At 39.2% G+C, this 19635-nt stretch overlaps 1 protein-coding gene across 2 annotated transcripts in view; it reads right to left on the reverse strand.

The window, feature by feature from the left end:
* pxylp1 (2-phosphoxylose phosphatase 1) overlaps positions 1–19635 on the reverse strand; it is a 225308-nt gene that overhangs the window by 57565 nt on the left and 148108 nt on the right. For both annotated transcript variants that reach the window (XM_063044918.1, XM_063044917.1), the window contains one exon: positions 9214–9375. In XM_063044918.1, the coding sequence (XP_062900988.1) occupies positions 9214–9375 (162 nt within the window). The remainder of the gene's footprint in view (positions 1–9213; positions 9376–19635) is intronic.

Raw genomic sequence — 19635 nt, forward strand, 5'->3', positions numbered from 1 at the left:
AACAAGGCTGAGAGAAAGTTAATTTAAATATAACTACTACGTCGACTCAGGCCTAGGGGGCCGGCGTCGGGCATAATTTTAATTTAAATATAGATCGTATGAAAAGTTAGAACACGGTAATGGGTGTGAACTGGATCCTTTAACAGGGAATCCAGCAACTAGCAGAAAATTTAGATGGAGTTGAAGCAAAAAAATAGTTCACTCAAAAAGTGGGCTGTGTATGAAACTCATTGGTTTTGCTGATGACTGAAGCAAGGATACCGAAGGGTCGCAGCCCAAAATGTCGATTGCACTCCCCCCACACCCCCACAGATGCTGCCTGGCCTACTGCTGAGATCCTCCAGCATTTTGTGTGTTGCTTGGACATATACATTAACTCAGTTTCTCCTTCCACCGGTGTTGCCCGTTTAGCTAAATGTTTGTGACATTTTAGTGTTTTTATTTCAATTTCCACAATCTGCAGTTTTATGATTTATTTTTAAATTCTGTCTGTACAGGCATGTGATGTGCTAAATCTTCCAGACTTTGGGCTGGGAAGTGTGACTTCGTTTTTATGATCTAATTAATTGGACCCATTCTTTACATGTGGTAATTCCATCTTGGATTCAGTTTCCTCACTGAGAATGTGTTCCATTCCTGATCAGCCCAGGTTTCAAGGGCTTTATGTGAAGCCAACAACGCTGCCTACAGTGCCTGATCAAGTTCCATGGCACACACATTTGAAGCTGAGATGTGAAGAGTGACCATTGGAAGTAACTTATGAAGAAGCTGCAAGCTTTAGGCTACGTCCACACTACGCCGGATAATTTTGAAAACAAAGCTTTTTCTCTTCGTTTTGACCCTCCATCCACACTGAAATGGCGTTTTCATCCCCCAAAAACGGAGCTTTTCTAAAACACTCTCCAGAGTGTGTAAATTTGAAAACGATTGTTCGGCATTGCAGTGTGGATGGGGTAAACGGAGATATCTGAAAACGCTGTCATGACAACACCACAACAACAATACTTTTTCTACTTCTGCTTGGTACTGCGCAAGCACTGCCAGACGGCTGTTATAATGCGCAGTCGGTGTGAACGGCGTGAGAGTTAAATTGTAAAGAGAGCTTTTTTGACTAGATCCCCTAAATCGATTTGATTGAGTCTATCTTTAAAAATATTAATGTCAGAAATACTGCACAGGTCTGGTGGCAGAAGATTCCACTCTCTTGTTGATCTTGGATAGCGGACGGCTTCATGCGTGTGTTGTTTAATTTATTGTTTACATTAATAGTTTGTTTGGAATTAAACATCTCCACATTCTCCACTGCTTTGCTGACTTTGTAGTCGTTTGTAACTCGCAGAAACAGCTCGACCTCATTGTCTGTCTAAACGAAGAAGTCCGGTCCGATTTTTCCAGCGGAGATTTTCTTTGTATGCCTCGAAGACATTTTTGAAAACTTTCTTTTGCGGTTGTTGTTGGTACTCTAGTTTTTGACCAATGGAAATAGCAAAACGCCGCCACGGAAACTTAAATATTACACAGTTTCCTCTTCGCTTGTTCTCTGTAGATGTGTCTGTGCATGCCCAGTAGGAGTACAAATATTCATTTTAGTGTGGAAAGAGATATTTTGAAAAACACGTAGTATGGACGCCTGTCATTTTGACTCGAAACCGGCGTTTTCAAAATTATCCGGTCTAGTGTGGACGTAGCCTTAGAGTCAAAGAACCAAGGCAAGAGATCTGCCTTCTTGAGAGACTCTTCTAAAAAATCACTGGTATTACAAACTATTGAAGGGTTATTTACTTCCAATTTACCAGTGATGAAACAGTAATTAATGCTCAGCCAAGGAGTTGCCACTAAATTAGCTGTTTTGTGAGCTACAGTGGCTGGAAAACAGTTGCCTTGAATTAAGTGACAGAATGCATAAAAAGCAAACATCTGTTGTAGTATTAACACTGAGGTCAGTGCAATAGTTTAGGAGTAAAATTGACAGTACAGCCCTTTTCTGATTCCATATGTGCTTCCACTATTACCTGTTACAGACCTGTTTATTTCATTTTCAATAAAGTCTATGTTAATAGAATATAATTACAGGAAAATCTAGTATGGCAGTAATCAAACTGTAAATCAGAAACTACTAACAAATTATTGACTAAATAGGAATGTTATTCCTAAATTGCTCAACGTTCTGGTAACAAGTTGCACAGATTTTTAGGTTAAATTTGCACTGGAGAAGTTACAGCTCTAAGTTATTCAAAGTTCTAATTAAAATGCCAATCAAATGTTTGGTGACTGATATTTTGAGCAGGTCTAACTAGTTTTGCACCAACATTTGCTGTTAAAACTGAGACTTTATTTCAATGAAATGGACTGATACAGTTGATCAAAAATTCTCTGTAATGCTGATCAATTACTTATTTCTGTCCAGAAACTGTGAATGCTACAAATCATCTAAAACCTCCTTACAAAAATAAATCACAAACCAGAGAAAGTCCGCAGATTTCCTGCTGGAAATCTAAGTAACGCACACAAAATGCTGGAGGAACTCAACAGGCCTGGCAGCATCTATGGAAAAGAGTAAATAGTCGACCGTTCAGGCCAAAACCCTTTATCAGGACTAGTCGGAGGGCAGCAGAGATCACAGAGGGAAGAATTGAACTTTTTCAGGGTAGACATCCCTGGAAGAGACTTTGTAGTATGTAGTCGAATCACAAACAAGAGTCCTGATGAAGAGTCTCAGACCAAAACATTGACTGTTTACTCTTTTCCATAGATGCTGCCTGGCCTGCTGAGTTCCTCCAGAATTTTGTGTGTATTACTTACAAAAAAAAATGTTGTTATTTGTGTGGATACATAATGCAAAATTAGGCACATAAACATTGAACTTTTGAAGACACAGTATGTACTGTACTATGTAAAAAATACTTTAGTATCGCTTCTTTCATTTACTGATAAAACCAAACGGGTTAGTGTGGCATAACTGAAGAAACCATTTTAAGTCCTGACGAAGGGTCTCGGCCTGAAACGTCGACTGCGCCTCTTCCTATAGATGCTGCTTGGCCTGCTGCGTTCACCAGCAACTTTGATGTATGTTGCTCAAACCATTTTAATCCTTTTTTCCACGGATGCTGCCCAACCTGCTGAGCTCCTCCAGCGTGTTGTGAGTGTTGCTTTGACCCCAGCATCTGCAGATTATTTTGCGTTTACATTTTAATTCTTGTCTAGAAACTATCAAATCTCCTACTTAAATTTTGCTGTACAGTGGACCCACAGTAATTTCTCACATTCACACAAATAATTTTCTTATGACCATGATTTGGATGGAACCATGTATATAACCATTGTCAGTTTCAGGACTGGTTATGTGCAGTCTCACACTATGATGAGGGCTCTCAATGGAAATTAATTTAATGTGCAAATCCAAATTGAAGAGCTGCAAAGTGAAATAGGCATCGCTCAGTTCCAACAGACAATTATCGCAATCGCTGCAGAGGTGGAAGCACAAAAATAACTATGGTCCCCATCCTCAGAGAAAGGATACAGCCATACTTCAGCCTGTAAGATATCCAGTCCATTGGTGAACAGTCCTTGGCAAGCTTAAATGGCAAGCTTCCTCAGGGGTGAAATAACTTAAAATTCTTACTGGGGAGGTTGTACTGTGAATATTGCTGATTTAGCCCATTTGCATTAAGTGTATTGGTCACTTTCCTCCTGGTCTGTGCCAGATTACTTTTACCTCAACCAGCTCAAATAAGAAAGGGTCCTTTAATTTATTCTTGAGTAGGCCTTTGTTCTCCCAGTAATCAAGGACAACACGGTTCCTTCTTGTATGTACAAACTTCAGTTTGTCATCAGTGACCAGAAAACATTGTTTTAGGGAGACTAACATTCTCCAAGTGCCATGTCACCTCGGTGCACAAGTACATAACATGAGGCTGAATGTGTAATCTTGCATACTGAAATTATGTTAAATTTTGCAAGCCTTCTGCATTTCAACTGAATAACCAAGGGCACTTTTATTTTTTTATGCTAGACAATTGATTTTGCATCATATCAGTCTTCACTTCATTAGAAAAATGCAATGCACAATTCCATTTCTAAACCTGATTGTGGTACTTGCTGAAAGTGGGGTTAGTTTTCTAAACAATGAGTATCATTGCAATAAGAAATGCTAATCATTTTACCTATTTTTATTTAAATTCCTTGATATCACATAGGTAAATTACACAATAAATTATTATAAACTGCATGACATTATTCCCTTTAAAATCTGTTACAAGACTTGTCTAAGTTTTGTGCAGCAATCATACCAGTAACAGATAAAGGCTTTAAGTATGGGGTTCCCAAACTGGGGTCCACAGACCCCTCGGTTAATGGTAGGGATCCATGGTACAAAAAAGGTTGGGAACCCCTGCTCTAAGGGATCTTTCCATTACGTAATATAGGAAGACAGGAGATAACTCAAACCATCAAACCAACTCACTGATCAAATGAATCACAATTAATTTGAATTTCAACTCTATTTAACTGTGTTTCCTTCCACCAACCTAGTAAAAAAATTACCTTAATCTTGAAAATTTCTATTGACTAAGCACAACAGCCTTATTTATTTATTGAAATACAGCGCAGAATAGGCCCTTCCGACCCTTCGAGCTGCATCGCCCAGCAACCACTGATTTAACCCCACCCTAATCAAGGGACAATTTACAATGACCAATTAACCTATCAACTTGTATGTCTTTGAACTCTAGGAGGAAACCAGAGCACCTGAAGGAAACTCACGCAGTCACAGGGAGAACGAGCAAACTCCTTACAGACAGCAGTGGGAATTGAACCCAGGTCACTAGTACTGTAAAGCATTGTGCTAACCACTATGCCACCATGCTGCCCCTTTTAAGAGAGATACATATTTCTAGTTATTTACTATGTTTTGTGAGAAAAATGCTTCTGGATTTTACTTCTAACAGAATGACCTTAAATTATACCTAAATTATCACCAGTATTCAGGATGCTCCCGCTAAGCTAATAAATTTCTCTTTATCGATCCTTTATTTTATTTAGGTGCTTAGTTACATTACGTACACGCAACCCAGGGGAAGGTACCGGTTACATGCACACAACACTGTAAAAGTATCAGCAGCAATAGAACACACCTGGAGTCTGGTTTTGATATTAAAATCCACTATCTTTATTAGTAACTACTAAATATAGTAACTTAACCTGGTGATCAAAAGTTAGCAGTGTTAGTTAGATTATGAGAACACTCAGTCCTCTTTTATTGTCATTTAGAAATGCGTACATGCATTAAGAAATGATACAATGTTTCTCTGGAGTGATATCACAGAAAACAAGACAGACCAAAGACTAACACTGACAGAACCACATAATTATAACATACAGTTACAGCAGTGCAAAGCAATACCATAATTTGATAAAGAACAGACCATGGGCACAGTAAAAAAAAAGACTCAAAGTCCCGAGTCGATCGACTCCCAAGTCCCCAATAGCAGGCGGCAAAAGGGAGAAACTCCCTGGCATAAACCTCCAGGCACCGTCAACTTGCTGATACCTTGGAAGCAACTGACCCCAGCCGACACTGAGTCCATCCATCCGAAAACTCCGAGCTTCCAACCAGCCCCTCCACTACAGCCTCCCGAGCGCCATCCTCTGCCAAATGCCTTCGACCTCTCCCCAGCTGCTGAAACACGCAAAGCCGAAGATTTTGGGGCCTTCAGCTACGGAGATTCCAGTTACCACACAGTAGCAGCAGCAGCGAAGCAAGCATTTCAGAAGTTTTCCAGATGTTCCGCTGTGCTCACGTCTGTCTCCATCCAATCAGAATTGTGCACGATACCTTACTTGACAGATGACAGATATTCATCACCGAAGTGGCTGCATGAGCTGTTGTTGCACCGCCATCTTCTCCCCCCTCCAAGTGTTATGCATGTATAGGAGTATAGATAAAGTTCCCAAACTTATTCAAGCTCAGGTGGCAAGAGTTACAGCCTTACGATGGTATGTAAGAAAGTTCAGTTCAGTCCACGGGTTAATTAATACGAGATATTTGTAATCCAAAGGCGAATGTTGTGAGAAGGCAATTACTTCGATATTCCACAGATTCCACGACAGCAATACAAAATAACAATTTGTATTTATCTCTGAAGTTGTTCCACTCCACACACAAGGTATCACCGACAGTGATCTTCAACAAATATCCTTTCAAGACAAGTGGTACCACACCTGAATTCAGCTACAGGACATCCCAAAGTGGTGGCCACAGGACACTCAAACCGAATCCACATACCAATTATCACCAACAGTGGCTTATCACAAAGGGGACCCTCTTCCAGGGAACTGTAACCCAGGCAAGGGTAGACACACCGGTAGATTCCACAAGGTTACCCTAACCACACAACGTGATAGCCACTTATCCAGTTCCACAACATACGAAATAACTCCAACAGTGATTTGCCACAGGGGTGCCTTTCTTCAGTGAACTACCACACCCAGACAAGGGTAAACACACACGTGATATTCACAAAGGTCTCGCCTCACCAGAGAACCCACTCCTGTGGATTAACTATGTAACAATCACACTTCCATATTCGAATGGAATCAAACTCACCCTTAGGGGCTACTCGGAAGAGGGTCCAAACAGTGACCTCTTTGTCACTAGGTTTCTTCTGTTTCAAACCTTCCTCTCCCCTCCTCTTTCTCTGCAAACTCCTTCTAGTTGCAGTACTTTGTGAGAGTTGTTTAACAATACTCTGGATCGATCTCAACTCACCCTTTTTGGGCTACTGAAAGTTTAAACCAGCGACCCCACTCACTGGTGTCTTCCATTGATCGAAACCATTTTGACTCTGAACTGTGTCTATCTGTGTCATCTGACCTTGCTTACTCAAAACAAGCCGCAAGAAACCATAAACATTCATTGTCCATCAAATAACTCCACCTCTCTCACCATAGTAACCAAGCAATTTTGCTGTCAGTAGAAATCCAACAGTATCCCAAAGGTCAGTCTCATTCTTTCGGCATTTTAAAGTGACAGACCACAGAAAAAATGAACCCTAGGTGTATACAACAGTTAGAACATCCCTCTTACGAAAGTAAAACATTAAAAAAGTGTTCTATGGTACAGGAAAAGGTATTCGGCTGAAAAACAAAAAAATACTCCAAACACATCATTCCTCTTGACCTAATTTGGACTTTATAAAGTTACTTTTTGGAGTCCGCAAGAATAAATTATCATATGCTTCTGAATTGACGTCAACTGGTTTTCTGTGGTATGGCTTGTGCAAATGAGTTCCATTACTCTTCTTTTTAGAAGATCTGAAATAACTAAAATCTAATGTCCCTTTGATTTAAGTAGAGTTATCCTGACAGCAGAATTGATTACATGAACGTTTGAAATGCCTGACTTCCAGCTTGGGAGTCATAAAATCTAGAAAACTCATAAAGGTTGCCAGAACAGATCAGTATATTTGCAATTCTTCAGATTTTTATTAAACAAGTAAATTAACAAATTCTTCCACTTGTCCACCAGACTCTGGATATAATCAGGTTCCCATTTGTTGATTCCTCTATTCACTATGCAGGAAGGTGACAATCCTGTCCCATAATACCCCAGGTGATGAAGGTTATATCTGCTGTCTTAATGTCAATTCAACACTGAGAGTGTGCTATAATGTCAAAGATACTGCATTTGGATGAAATGTGAAACACTAGGCATCCCCTCTCCATCTCTATCTGCTTTTCTAATGGGCATTTTAAAAAAAGATATTTGAAGGAAATCAGTTGGTTAGAATCTGCTGATTTTTAACCAGTGGTTCCACAGAGATCCATGCCTGTAGGTCAGCTGACTTCAGCATCAGTGCGTTGCAGTACAGGATCCAGACACGAGCTGGAGGTCGGATGCCATGAATCTTTCCACCCTCCAGGGCTCAACCACAAATCCAGGGGAAAAACACACACATATTACTGAGCTGAGGTACAGGGAAAGCTGGTATATGTATTACAGAGCCATTTCTTTGAGTGAAATCACTGCCCCAAGATCATAGAGGTAAATCCAGGTATGTTTTTTTGTTTCCACTGAATCAATGTTTTTAATTAATTTCCAATTTTAAATAAATTTTATTTATTCTTCCTAAATTTTAGGAAATTATTTACCTAATATTTTTATTCTTTAAATTATTTAAATCATTTAGAATAGCTTTTGAATTGAAAAGGATATGTTGGGAGTGCATTCTCAGGAACCATTGGCAGGGTAATTCAGCGTTACTGATGAACCAACCCTCTACATTTCTGTTTAAACAGTAAGTGCAGCCATTGGCAGGCAATGCAAATCAAGCAACTGGAATGAAACTTAGGGAAGTTCTATAATGGGAGTCAGTCAATTCTGTCAGATGATCATGGAGGCAGAGAAGAGAAAATCACCAGCATGATTCATCAGTAGTGACCAGAAAACAGAACTATGACAAAATGCATTGTGTTACTAAGTTTAACAGTTTTGCATTATGTAATGATGTGATGTTTGCAAGATATTAAAACTTCACAAGCAACAAATTACTTTTTCTGAAGTGTGACAGTGCCCAGTGTGGCAGTCAGACTTCAAATAGAAGATTGAATATATAGATATTTTTTGTGACTGCATTGATTGAAGGAATACACATACCTTATATATTAATTTTCAGGACATGGGCATCACCAGAAAAACCTCCATTTTATTGCTAATTCCTAATTACCCTTGAGGAACTGGTGATGCACCACTGCTTTCAACTTCTAGCAAAGTAAGTCCTATAGTGCTGTTGTACAAGAAGTTATATCCAGGACTGAGATCCATTGATACCGTTTTGACTCAGAATGACAAACAACATGGAGAGGAATTTGCAAGTAGTGAAGTTTTTGTGTGATTGGAACCTTTTTGTTTGTTTAGCAGTGGAGGTCAGAGGTTTTGGGCTGTGTTAAGGTCCAGTTATTAAATTTCAAATGTAATTCTTGATTCTTATTGCAGGCAGGTATAGTGAGCAAATACTCAGAGTATTACAAACAGCAATTAGCTATGTCTTATTTAGTAATGGAAAACTCTGTTGTTGATAGCCAGTGTAAGCTGTGCAGTCCATGTTTACTAATACGGTGGCATCCATTTTAAATTCATTTTATCATGAAGTCTAGCATTTATTTATAATTTGCACATCCATATTGCCAGGTAACAGATTTGCATTAAGATCATACCTTCCAGACCTCGGTCAGTCTTATTCGGCATGTTACAGTACAGGTAAGCTTCATAAATGGGATCCAGGCGGGGAGGCGCAGTGTACATATCTACCAAAATTCGCTTTCGGTTTTTAGCCACCATTCTATGCTCTTTTGATTGCGTCACAGGAATCAGATGCACTGGAATGAAAAATTAAAGATGGTTACTCAAGTTGCTTTTAAGAGAAATCATGCATTCCAGTTGAAGAACTTGCTGTGTTGCCTGACAATACAAATCACCAATAATTAGTTGTTGCAGCAGAGACAACTTTATCAATCTTTTGATTAAAGGGAAAGTTTTTTTTCACCATTGCCTCCTTGCTTTTCTCAAAGTCCCTGGCTACATCAATGAAGTGGTCATTTTTATGTCTAAGTAGTAAGCAACAGAAGACCATTAAGATTTAAGAAGCCACCCAATTAAATAAAGTCCTGTTATCACTAAGCATTCCCAGGTGTTTAAAGGATAACTGAAAGTCAGGCTGAATTTCCTCATTGTGACTAAGATGAGCAAGAATAACTGTTTGATAAGAATAACAGATGAAATCGGATCATTCAGAATAATATTTTCCTCGCTCTTAAAGCTCTTGATGTATCCAGCTTATTATCCCACACTTCATCGGTCCATAGTGCTTACTGAGAGAAAGCTTAAAGTGCTGAAAATACTCAGCTGGTCAGGAAGTATCAGTGGAATGAGAAAGAAGGTTAATGTTTCAGGACAAGACACTTTAAAGATCAGGGAAAGAGAAAAGAATTTGATATATCAGGTAACACACACAAAATGCTGGTGAACGCAGCAGGCCAGGCAGCATCTATAGGAAGAAGTACAGTCGACATTTCGGGCCGAGACCCTTCATCAGGACTAACAACTGGTAGTGAAAGATTTGAAAGTGGGACTGGGAGGGGGGAGATCCAAAATGATAGGAGAAGACAGGGGAGGAGGAAAGAAGTTAAGAGCTGTAAAGTTGATTGGCAAAAGGGATACAGAGTTGGAGAAGGGGGACGATCATGGGATAGGAGGGCTGGGAGAAAGAAAGGGGGAGGGGAGCCCAGAGGAAGATGGAGAGCAGGCAAGGAGCGATTGTGAGAGGGACAGAGAAAGAAGGAAAAAGAAGAGGGAAAAATAAAAATAAATAAGGAATGGGGTAAGAAGGGGAGGTGGGGCATTAACGGAAGTTAGAGAGATCAATGTTCAAGCCATCAGGTTGGAGGCTACCCAGACAGAATATAAGGTGTTGTTCCTCCAACCTGAGTGTGGCTTCACCTTGACAGTAGAGGAGGCCATGGATTGACATATCAGAATGGGAATGGGACATGGAATTAAGTGGGTGGCCACTGGGAGATCCTGCTTTCTCTGGCGTACAGAGTGTAGGTGTTCAGCGAAACAGTCTCCCAGTCTGTGTCGGGTCTCACCAATATATAGAAGGCCACACCGAGAGCACCAGACGCAGTATATCACACCTGCCGACTCACAGGTGAAGTGTCGCCTCACCTGGAAGGACTGTCTGGGGCCCTGAATGGTGGTAAGGGAGGAAGTGTAGGGGCAGGTGCAGCACTTTTTCCGCTTACAAGGATAAGTGCCAGGAGGGAGATCAGTGGGGAGGGATGGGGGGGACGAATGGACAAGGGAGTTGCATAGGGAGCAATCCCTGTGGAAACAGGGGGGGGGGGAGGGAAAGATGTGCTTAGTGGTGGGATCCCGTTGGAGGTGGCAGAAGTTACGGAGAATTATATGTTGGACCCGGAGGCTGGTGGGGTGGTAGGTGAGGACCAGGGGAACCCTATTCCTAGTGGGGTGGCGGGAGGATGGGGTGAGATTGAACCGAACTGAGCTGAACCAAATGTGCCTGACTCTTTCAATAACTTTTATGGGTTGGTGTTTTATATTCTGTGTTTTTCTTTTTTTTCATCATTGCATTTTTTTTTTGTGCATTGACAGAGGGGTTTTCATGTTTTTCTTTGAATGGTCTGCATGGTTTCCTTCGTTTCGTGGCTGTCTGTGGGAAGATGACTCTCAGGGTTGTATACTGTATCCATACTTTGATAATAAATGTACTTTGAATATTTAAGATAAGGTGATAAAGGCATACTTGTCTTCATTGGAAGTGGTGTTGAGTATAAGAGTATAAGGAAATCATGCTGCAGTTCTGCTTGCCCCATTATAGGAAGAGATAGTAGGAAGATTACAGAAGAGGTTTACTGGGATGCTGCTAGGAATATAAACTATGAGCTATTAGAAAAAGTTAGGCAAACTTGGGTTGCTCTCTCTGGAATGTCAGAGGCAGAGGAGAGACCTGATAGTTTTCAAAATGTTGAGAGGTGTAGATAGCCAGTCAGAAACATTCTCCAAGGTAGAAATGTCAAACACCAGAGCCTATGTTTTTAAGGTTAGAGGGGGGGATTTTAAAGATAATGTGTAGGGCAAGTTTTTTTTTGCACAGAGAGTGGTAAATGTCTAGGAAAGGTTACCATCCGTGGGTGGTGGCAGGAGCTGCCAGTTTAAGAAGTGTTTAGATATGAAAGGATACGGACAAAGAGGAGTATAAATTGGCATCAAGATCAGCACAAAATTGTGGCCCAAATGGCCAGACAGGTACTGTACAGTTCTACGTACGATGAAATTTTTGAACAAAAGATTCAGCACCCCAAGCCAATGTTGTGCTGTTATTTAAGTGCACTGGATGAGTATGAGTTAAAGGAAAGTCTCCCTCTATACCTTCAGTAAAGCAAAAACAGTCTTTTCTTTAAAAGCTTTCAATTCCACACTTAATTCATTATCCCTGCACGGGGATTTGGCAACCCTTGAAGCTATCACTGTACTGAAAATTGCCCCTCTATTAAGATGAAAATTCTGACCTTCTCTTTCCTATTATCGCTTTCCTCCACTCCATGCACCTCATATTCCCAATTCTTTCACTTCTCACATCTCACAGATTATTCTTTATTCACTTAAATGGGATTCTGACCCAGATAGTGGCCAACAGTAAGATTAGCCTGTGCATTGTGTGCTCTGTGTCTGCTCATGAGATTAGTCTGAGAGTTTAAATTCTCTCATACCTTGCACTATTTACCGTCTACCTCAGTCTTCACCCTCCTGATTGCCATCGATAAGATAAAAATCCCAGTATTATTTTAGTCAGCAACTGTAGATTGGGAACTTTTTGATTTACGTGAGGAATACCATGACCTCATCTTGATTCCTGTTCAATAATCTAAGAATTATTTTTTTTAATGTGGAGCCATACTTTGTGATATTAGTGAATGAATATTGGAAAGAGTTTTATCCTGTGACTACACATTGTGCAAAATGAGCTTCCATGTAGTTAAACAATTTTATCTGCTGTATGTTTATGTCAACTGCTTTTTTCTTATTTTGGGAGAAGGAATGTAACTTTAAAGAAAGTTAAAGATTTCCATAAACCAATGCTAATACCCTATGGTGTAATCTCTTGACAACATCTTAAATGCAATAACTAAATCTACATTTAAAATTTAAATGATGTTAATGTTCAAACCATAAAATCCATTTGCCCTGCATGGTGCAAATTCCTCGTCATTTTGCAGAGGTACATATTCTGCATTCAACACTTCTGTATTGTTCTGAAGTACCCACTAATTAACAAGCACATTGAATGCCTTAAATTCATGAAATTCAGCATCTCTATGGATTACTAATAATGAATTAACAGCTAATCTAAGATACACAACTGAGAAAGAACAGCCCCAGCACTGTCTACCTTTGAGGCGAGTATTTTTTTCTTAATAACCACAGCAATTAAATGTAACAGCCATTAGCAGTAGTGGTAATCAGTCTAGAGTTGTGAAAGATAATTTTCAATTTTTTTCTTTGAAATTAAGTGCTATTTAGACTTTCCAAACACTATTACTGTATAGTGTGGATTAAGATCAAACTGTCGTACTTTAATTTAAAATGACTATCCAATTTCTATAAAATGATTTTAACTGTCCTAAATTCAGGTGTTACAATAGGCACACATTATTGCAGCAATATTATAATAAGCAACTATTTTAACTTAAATATGAATTGTAATTCAATATCTTTAAACCTTTAGTTTATTAGTGCATTAACCTAATAGCAATTCTTTCTAGCAAACAATAATTGTCGGACGTGTTTACAACTGAAGTAATTGTGCAAATAAGTTATTTCAATATCTCCATTCAGTGTTTGCCCTGTTAGCTCCAGAACTCTTATTTGTCATGTAAGATGAATAAAAGATGCACTAAGAAAAAAAAACTATTTTTCATCACTGGTTGTATGGAGTGAACTGCCAGCAGACTACTAATAATATATCTTAAAAATATTAACTACACATGAAAAATCCTTGTAATTGTAGATTTTACCAGTAGTTACGCAGCTATAACTATTCTACAACAACATTAATCATTGTACAGCCGGCACAGCAGGAACCAGTGGCATGACAAACCATTACTGGATGACAGTTATTTCACATTTTCCCACAGCTTTTTTTGCCCCAACTAGTTTTCATTTCCCATTAGACATTTCACATTATGAAGTGGTATGATCCTGGCTCATTCTTAATGTAGTCTAAGCAATCTCAGAACCTGCAAAAGGCTTATTTATGCTCCTCTTGCACAAAAAAAATATGGCCCAGAAGTTGCAGCCAGCGATGTGTTTGATCACACTCTACTGCCTGGACTATCTCCAAATTGCTTTGCATTTCATCTTTAGTGACTCAACAACTGTAAACTTGTGGTTTGAAGCTGCTTCCGTCTTCACAGTAAGGTCCAAATCAGTGGGTTAGGTTAAGTCTTGAAATGGCACCAACAGTGTGCAGGGAAGAAGCTTGTGAAGCAGCTGGCAAGCAAAGGGTGGATACAAGTGAGGTTGATGGGTAGATGGAGGCAGGCAAGGAGAGGCAAATTGTAACAGAGGCTGGGAGGTAATGTGGAGACAGAAACCTAAACATTATAAAATATGATGAGAAGAGAAGGAGGTGAATAGAACAAGATGAGGCAAGGATGGTAGGTAGAGGAAAACAAGAGCCTACTGAGTTAAGCGTGGCAGTGATAGGCAGATATAACTAGGTGGTGAAGGGGAAAGAAACTGAGTAACAAGGGATTGGTAGGGGGGCGCGAGAAGATTTGGTTGGAGTAAAAGGGAAGTGTGTATTTCATATTTCAATAATATTTGAGTGATCTTGTATATATATTGTTTAATTACGCATTCTTGTTCACTTAAATAATTAATTAGGGGTTATATATAAAATACACTAATTCCATACATCATCACACAACCACGTGATAGGTGCGCACTTCGTTTAGAGTAAAGACAAAGTTAGACCTGCATCTTGGACTCCTGTGTACTTATCTGAATTAGTTTAACATTTTGAAGTTACAAAACATAACATTGGCAATGGGGATTTTTCAAAACGAACCAGAGACGTCTCCCAACCTGTTGAAGTGAGGCAAGGCTTTCAAATTTTAAAAAAGCTTAGTGCAGCCCAGCATGTGGAGAGACAGTCTTCGCAAGGGAAGTCACGATATGAGTTTTTCTTTTTTAAAGTCAGTAAAAGGAAGAATTCAGGGTTCATAAGGAGTGAGTACCAGGTGATATTAATAATTAGAAAAAAATCAGAGATGGTTGGATACATCAGAAAGATTGATGAATTCAATTACAGAATGGGTAATTGGCTCATGTATATTGAGCTATTGGAACAGTATTTTGAAGCAAATGAAATAGCCAATGAGAAGGGAGTGCCAATTTTGCTCAGTTCATTAGCTTTAAAAGCATACAGCTTGCATTGAAGCTTGACTGCTCCAATCAAACCATCAGAAATATCAAAGTAATGAAGAAACTCCTAGAACCAAAACCGTTGTTGATTGCAGAATGCTTTAGGTTTCATAAGTGGAATCAACAAGGAGGGGAGTCCATTTCAGCTTACATGGCTGAATTGAAGTCAGTTCACTAATGGGCTTAATAGTACACTGAGAGATTGTTTATTTTGTGGAATCTTAAAATAAAGCATTCAAAAATGGCTCCTAACTGAAGCAAAGCTTACATTCAAATGAACAGTGGAAATCGCTGTTTCAATGGTAACTGCAGACATGCAATTGAGTTGCAGTTAGGAATGGAAGTGAGCATGAACAAAATTGCAGCATCTAAACAGAAACCAGCCTGGTCAAACATATTGTGTTACCTTTGTAGCAGAGGCTCAGATACACCCAACAAACGCAGACTTAAAGGTGAAACTTGTAGAAAATGCATCAAAGTAGGATGTCATGGCATGTCAGGCAGACGAAGATGAATGGACTGCTCAGAGAAGGAAAATGAGGAGATTATGAAAGGGATCAAAGTAAATCCAGAGAGAGGAAATGTGTCTGGCAGTCAGAACAACTTCTTTCAGTCTCAGACTCATCTCATACAACAACCATGGAAGAAGCCCCAGAATCCAAGGTTGTTTCCACAGCCACAAGTATCACTTGCTAAGCAAAATGATCCCCCTTGTCAGGAAAGAAGTTATCCCACAAGAGTAAGAAATTCTCCAGAGCAATTAAATCTTTAGACCTGAATAGGACAATTTAAAATTTGCTATGTTGTGAATGTTTATATAAGTGGTTGTATTATATAGCACGTGGTGTATATATTTGAGTTGCATTCTATTGTGTTGGAATTTATAGATAAGCAGGGAGGAATGTTGTGTATTTGATATTTCACGAATATTTAAGTAATTTTGTATATGAATATGTTTTAATTAAGCATTCTTATTGTTTAATTAATTAATTACAGGTGAAATGTAAAAATTTTTACCGGCCAAGGCAGCGTGTTGTGTCCTTGAGCAAGGCACTTATCCACACACTGCTCCAGTCCACCCAGCTGAAAATGGGTACCAGCAAAATGCTGGGGGTTAACCTCGCGGTAGACTGGCGTCCTATCCGGAGGTGGGAGTCTCGTACTCTCAGTCGCTTCACGCCACAGAAACCGGCATAAGCACTGGCCTGATGGGCCACAGGCTCGGGACAGACTTTATATGTAAAAATACATTAATTGCATATATCATCAGGCTACCACATGATACATGCGCACCTCATTAAGGTAAAAGACAAAGCTAGACACGCATTTCGGACTCACATGTACGTCTTTGAATTAGTTTAATGTTTTGAAGTTACAAAACATAAGAGGACGAAAAAGGAACAGGGGGTTACCTGAAATTAGAGAATTTCTGTGCTGTAAGTTGTAGACTGGACAGCCAACAGGAACTTCAAAGCTCCTTACAAATCCCAAAGTTGTTGACTGTTTTATAGGGAATTTCTGGAGGGATTATTAGTATTTTCTTCAGTATCCATCCCAAACTGCTCAACAAAGTCACAGGATTTCAATATAAACACACAAATACACAAATCCAATCACTTTCTGCCAAGGTCTTGCCAGTATTACTTGCACTTCAAAAAAGCACAAAACCCATGAAAGAATTAGAAAAGATTTCAACGAAATATTTATTTATCAAAAACATCTGGTCTTCAGCTTATTGAATTGGCTAATAAAGATAAGTAAGACTAAACATGCACTGTGTGGTTTTACACACAACTGAGCTGGCTATTCAAAGTGCAAATATTTAGTCCCAAAAGATATCTCCAGTTACTCGTCTCTTCTTCAGATATTGCTATAGATTCCAAAATAAAATTCAAAAATCTCTTGAGCTTTGAGATTTGTCTTAAGCTTAGAGAAATAGATTTGTTCATTGTATTAAATCTGAAGATTTTGACCTGGTAACTGTCTGCAAACACTTTACCACAAAAGCCAATTAAATGAACAACAGATTGTGAACCAAAGCATGTTCCACATGAGTGCCCACCAATGCAAAATTTCATGCACCTCGGGTCTAAGGAACACATTTACTGTGCAAAAATACATTTCTTTTATTTTCTTTGACACCACAGAGCCAGTGAAGGAAAGAAGTAGGTGTATATTATGGTAAACTGGGGGAAAAGTACTGCCAAGGGTGGAGATTAGAAGTCAAGTGTCAGGTCATAGCATCAGGAGTGTTTCAGTACAGTCCACTGAGGTGACGCTAGGCTCACAAGCAGACTGCAATAACAAATGAACAAGCAATTCCTCAACAATACCGTGTGTGTGTGTGTGTGTGTGTGTGTGTGTGTGTGTGTGCGTGTGTGTATATACACACACACACACATATACATAATCTGTGGAAATCACTTAAATTCAGTTGACATTGTTGAATTAGTCCAAAAAAGCTCAGTTTCATAGACAAAATGTGAGCAACTGCCCTTGACTACAAGGCAGCATTTTGAAAAGTATGACAGCAAAGAATCCTGATAACATCATATTCAAAGGGAATTTTTTTTCCCTGGTTAGTGTCAAATCTTGCTTAAAGGAAGATGGTTGTGCTTACTGGGGCTCGAGTCTTCAGTACAGGAGTTCCTAATGGCAGTTTCTTAAATCAGCTGCTGCATCAATGACCTTCCCTACAGATCACATAAATTCACTCCACTCACAACTCCTCAAGCAATGGAATGCAAAAAAAAACTATGCAACATTAAGGTTTGATTTCTAAGCTGTAAGACCAAATATATCCAAGTAACATCCAGTTTCAGCAGGAGACTAACAACAGCAACATCATTACTCAGTCATGCCACAGTTGTTAGATGGAAGTAACATCCAGTTTCAACAGTTCACTTGTTGTAGACAACAATCGGTTTTTTTGTTATTACTCTCGACATTTTTCCCTTTGTCACGTTCTTGGGATCTGAAAAATACATTTTTGTAAGTGTGGCAAGAACAGTCATGAATCTCCAACCCACAAATAGACAAGGTTCTATCAGTATTCTTTCAGAACCTGGCACTTGTCTGCAACCCACAGAAAGTGATGTTAAAGCATAGCCACTATATAGGAATGTGTGCTGCAAAGACTAACCGTTCAGAAACTTCTTTTCCACCTTTCACCAAATGTCCTCATGCTATGAAGTACAACTGTTGTTACAATTATGCCTTTAATTTGGAAAGCAACAGATGAACAACATGCAAAATAGAACATATTCGGGAAAGACAGTATAAAATAATTTGGGGGGGGGGGTCGGTGGGTTAATTCAGCAATATAAATGATGCCCAACAGATCAAACACATATAGTAAATTGTCCATAATATGTAGGTAAGTGATAGAGTCTGAATTAGTGGCTGAAAATGTGGAGGGAATTACTAAAAGATTAATGTAAACAGCAGGTTGATAACCAGTGCAGACATAGCAGGCCAAAGGGCCTGTTCCCATTCTGTTTCTATTATTTGAATTGTATGATTAAACTTGAAAGCAGGTGGTAATTAAATGGCTTGAATAGGAGGCAATCACGAAAATGATGAAATAAATTGAATGTATTATGTTGCACAGGAAAGGTGGAAATACTTGAATGGTGAGCATGCAGAGTAAAGAAAATATATTATTGACCTGCCTATCACAATGAACTACACATTATAATAAATTTCAGTATAAAACTGTATCAGGAATAATGTGGAATCAGGAACATTTGAGATTTGCTTGAGTGGAGAATTCACTGTTGTGCTTACTAGACATCCAAACATACACAGGCTTTATTTCACATAATTAGTGATATCTGTTGAGCTTTCTATATGAATAATTCACACATAGCTTTCAGCCCTAAGTAAGTAGAAGACCTGCTCATTTCCAAGTGGACAGACTGATACTGGATCTATTACCCCCTTCACTAACAGCTGCATAATATATTTATCAAAAAGTTACATCAAAATTTAGTTCATAAAAGAGCAATTCTTAAAAATTTCTTAGCTGGCTTAGAAATCCATCATGCAAGGTATTCTGTGGGGAAACAGAGGCTTCTACCTATTAACAAGTAGAAAATGTTCATTACTTCCAACTGTAGAGTTCTAAAGGACAATAAGTTACCAGGGCAGGACTAGTCAGTTCAGGGTAGGTTTATCTTTCAGCAGGGAATTCAGAGCAGGAACAAGCATTTCTGTAGTTCAATGGGACGTTGGGACATTCCACTGACAGAAATGGACACATGAGGCAGTAATTTCTGTGACTACCCCAGCCTGCGCACCCCCCCCCCCCCACCACCACCTAACCTCACAACGAAGGAACACAATCCATAAAGCTTTGGCACAATCCATAAAGATTTCAGATTGTCTTCACTAGTGAGCTCCCCGACAGCAGTTCATGTAGAGACAGGCCTTTTAATGTACAAAAGAGCATGATGTCACCGCTGGTGAGAGCCTGCACTGAGTTCAATGCACTTGTTATGTGAGAGGTTTATATTCATCTTAGAATATTACAGCGGTTACATCAATTACAGTAAATGTTCAATTGATCAAATTTCAGACAAAAGAATTAACATGTATTGCATAAGGACACAATACAGCAACAGTGGTTAGCT

This window comes from Mobula hypostoma, chromosome 4 (genome assembly GCF_963921235.1).
Source record: "Mobula hypostoma chromosome 4, sMobHyp1.1, whole genome shotgun sequence".
Classification (NCBI taxonomy): Eukaryota; Metazoa; Chordata; class Chondrichthyes; order Myliobatiformes; family Myliobatidae; genus Mobula; species Mobula hypostoma.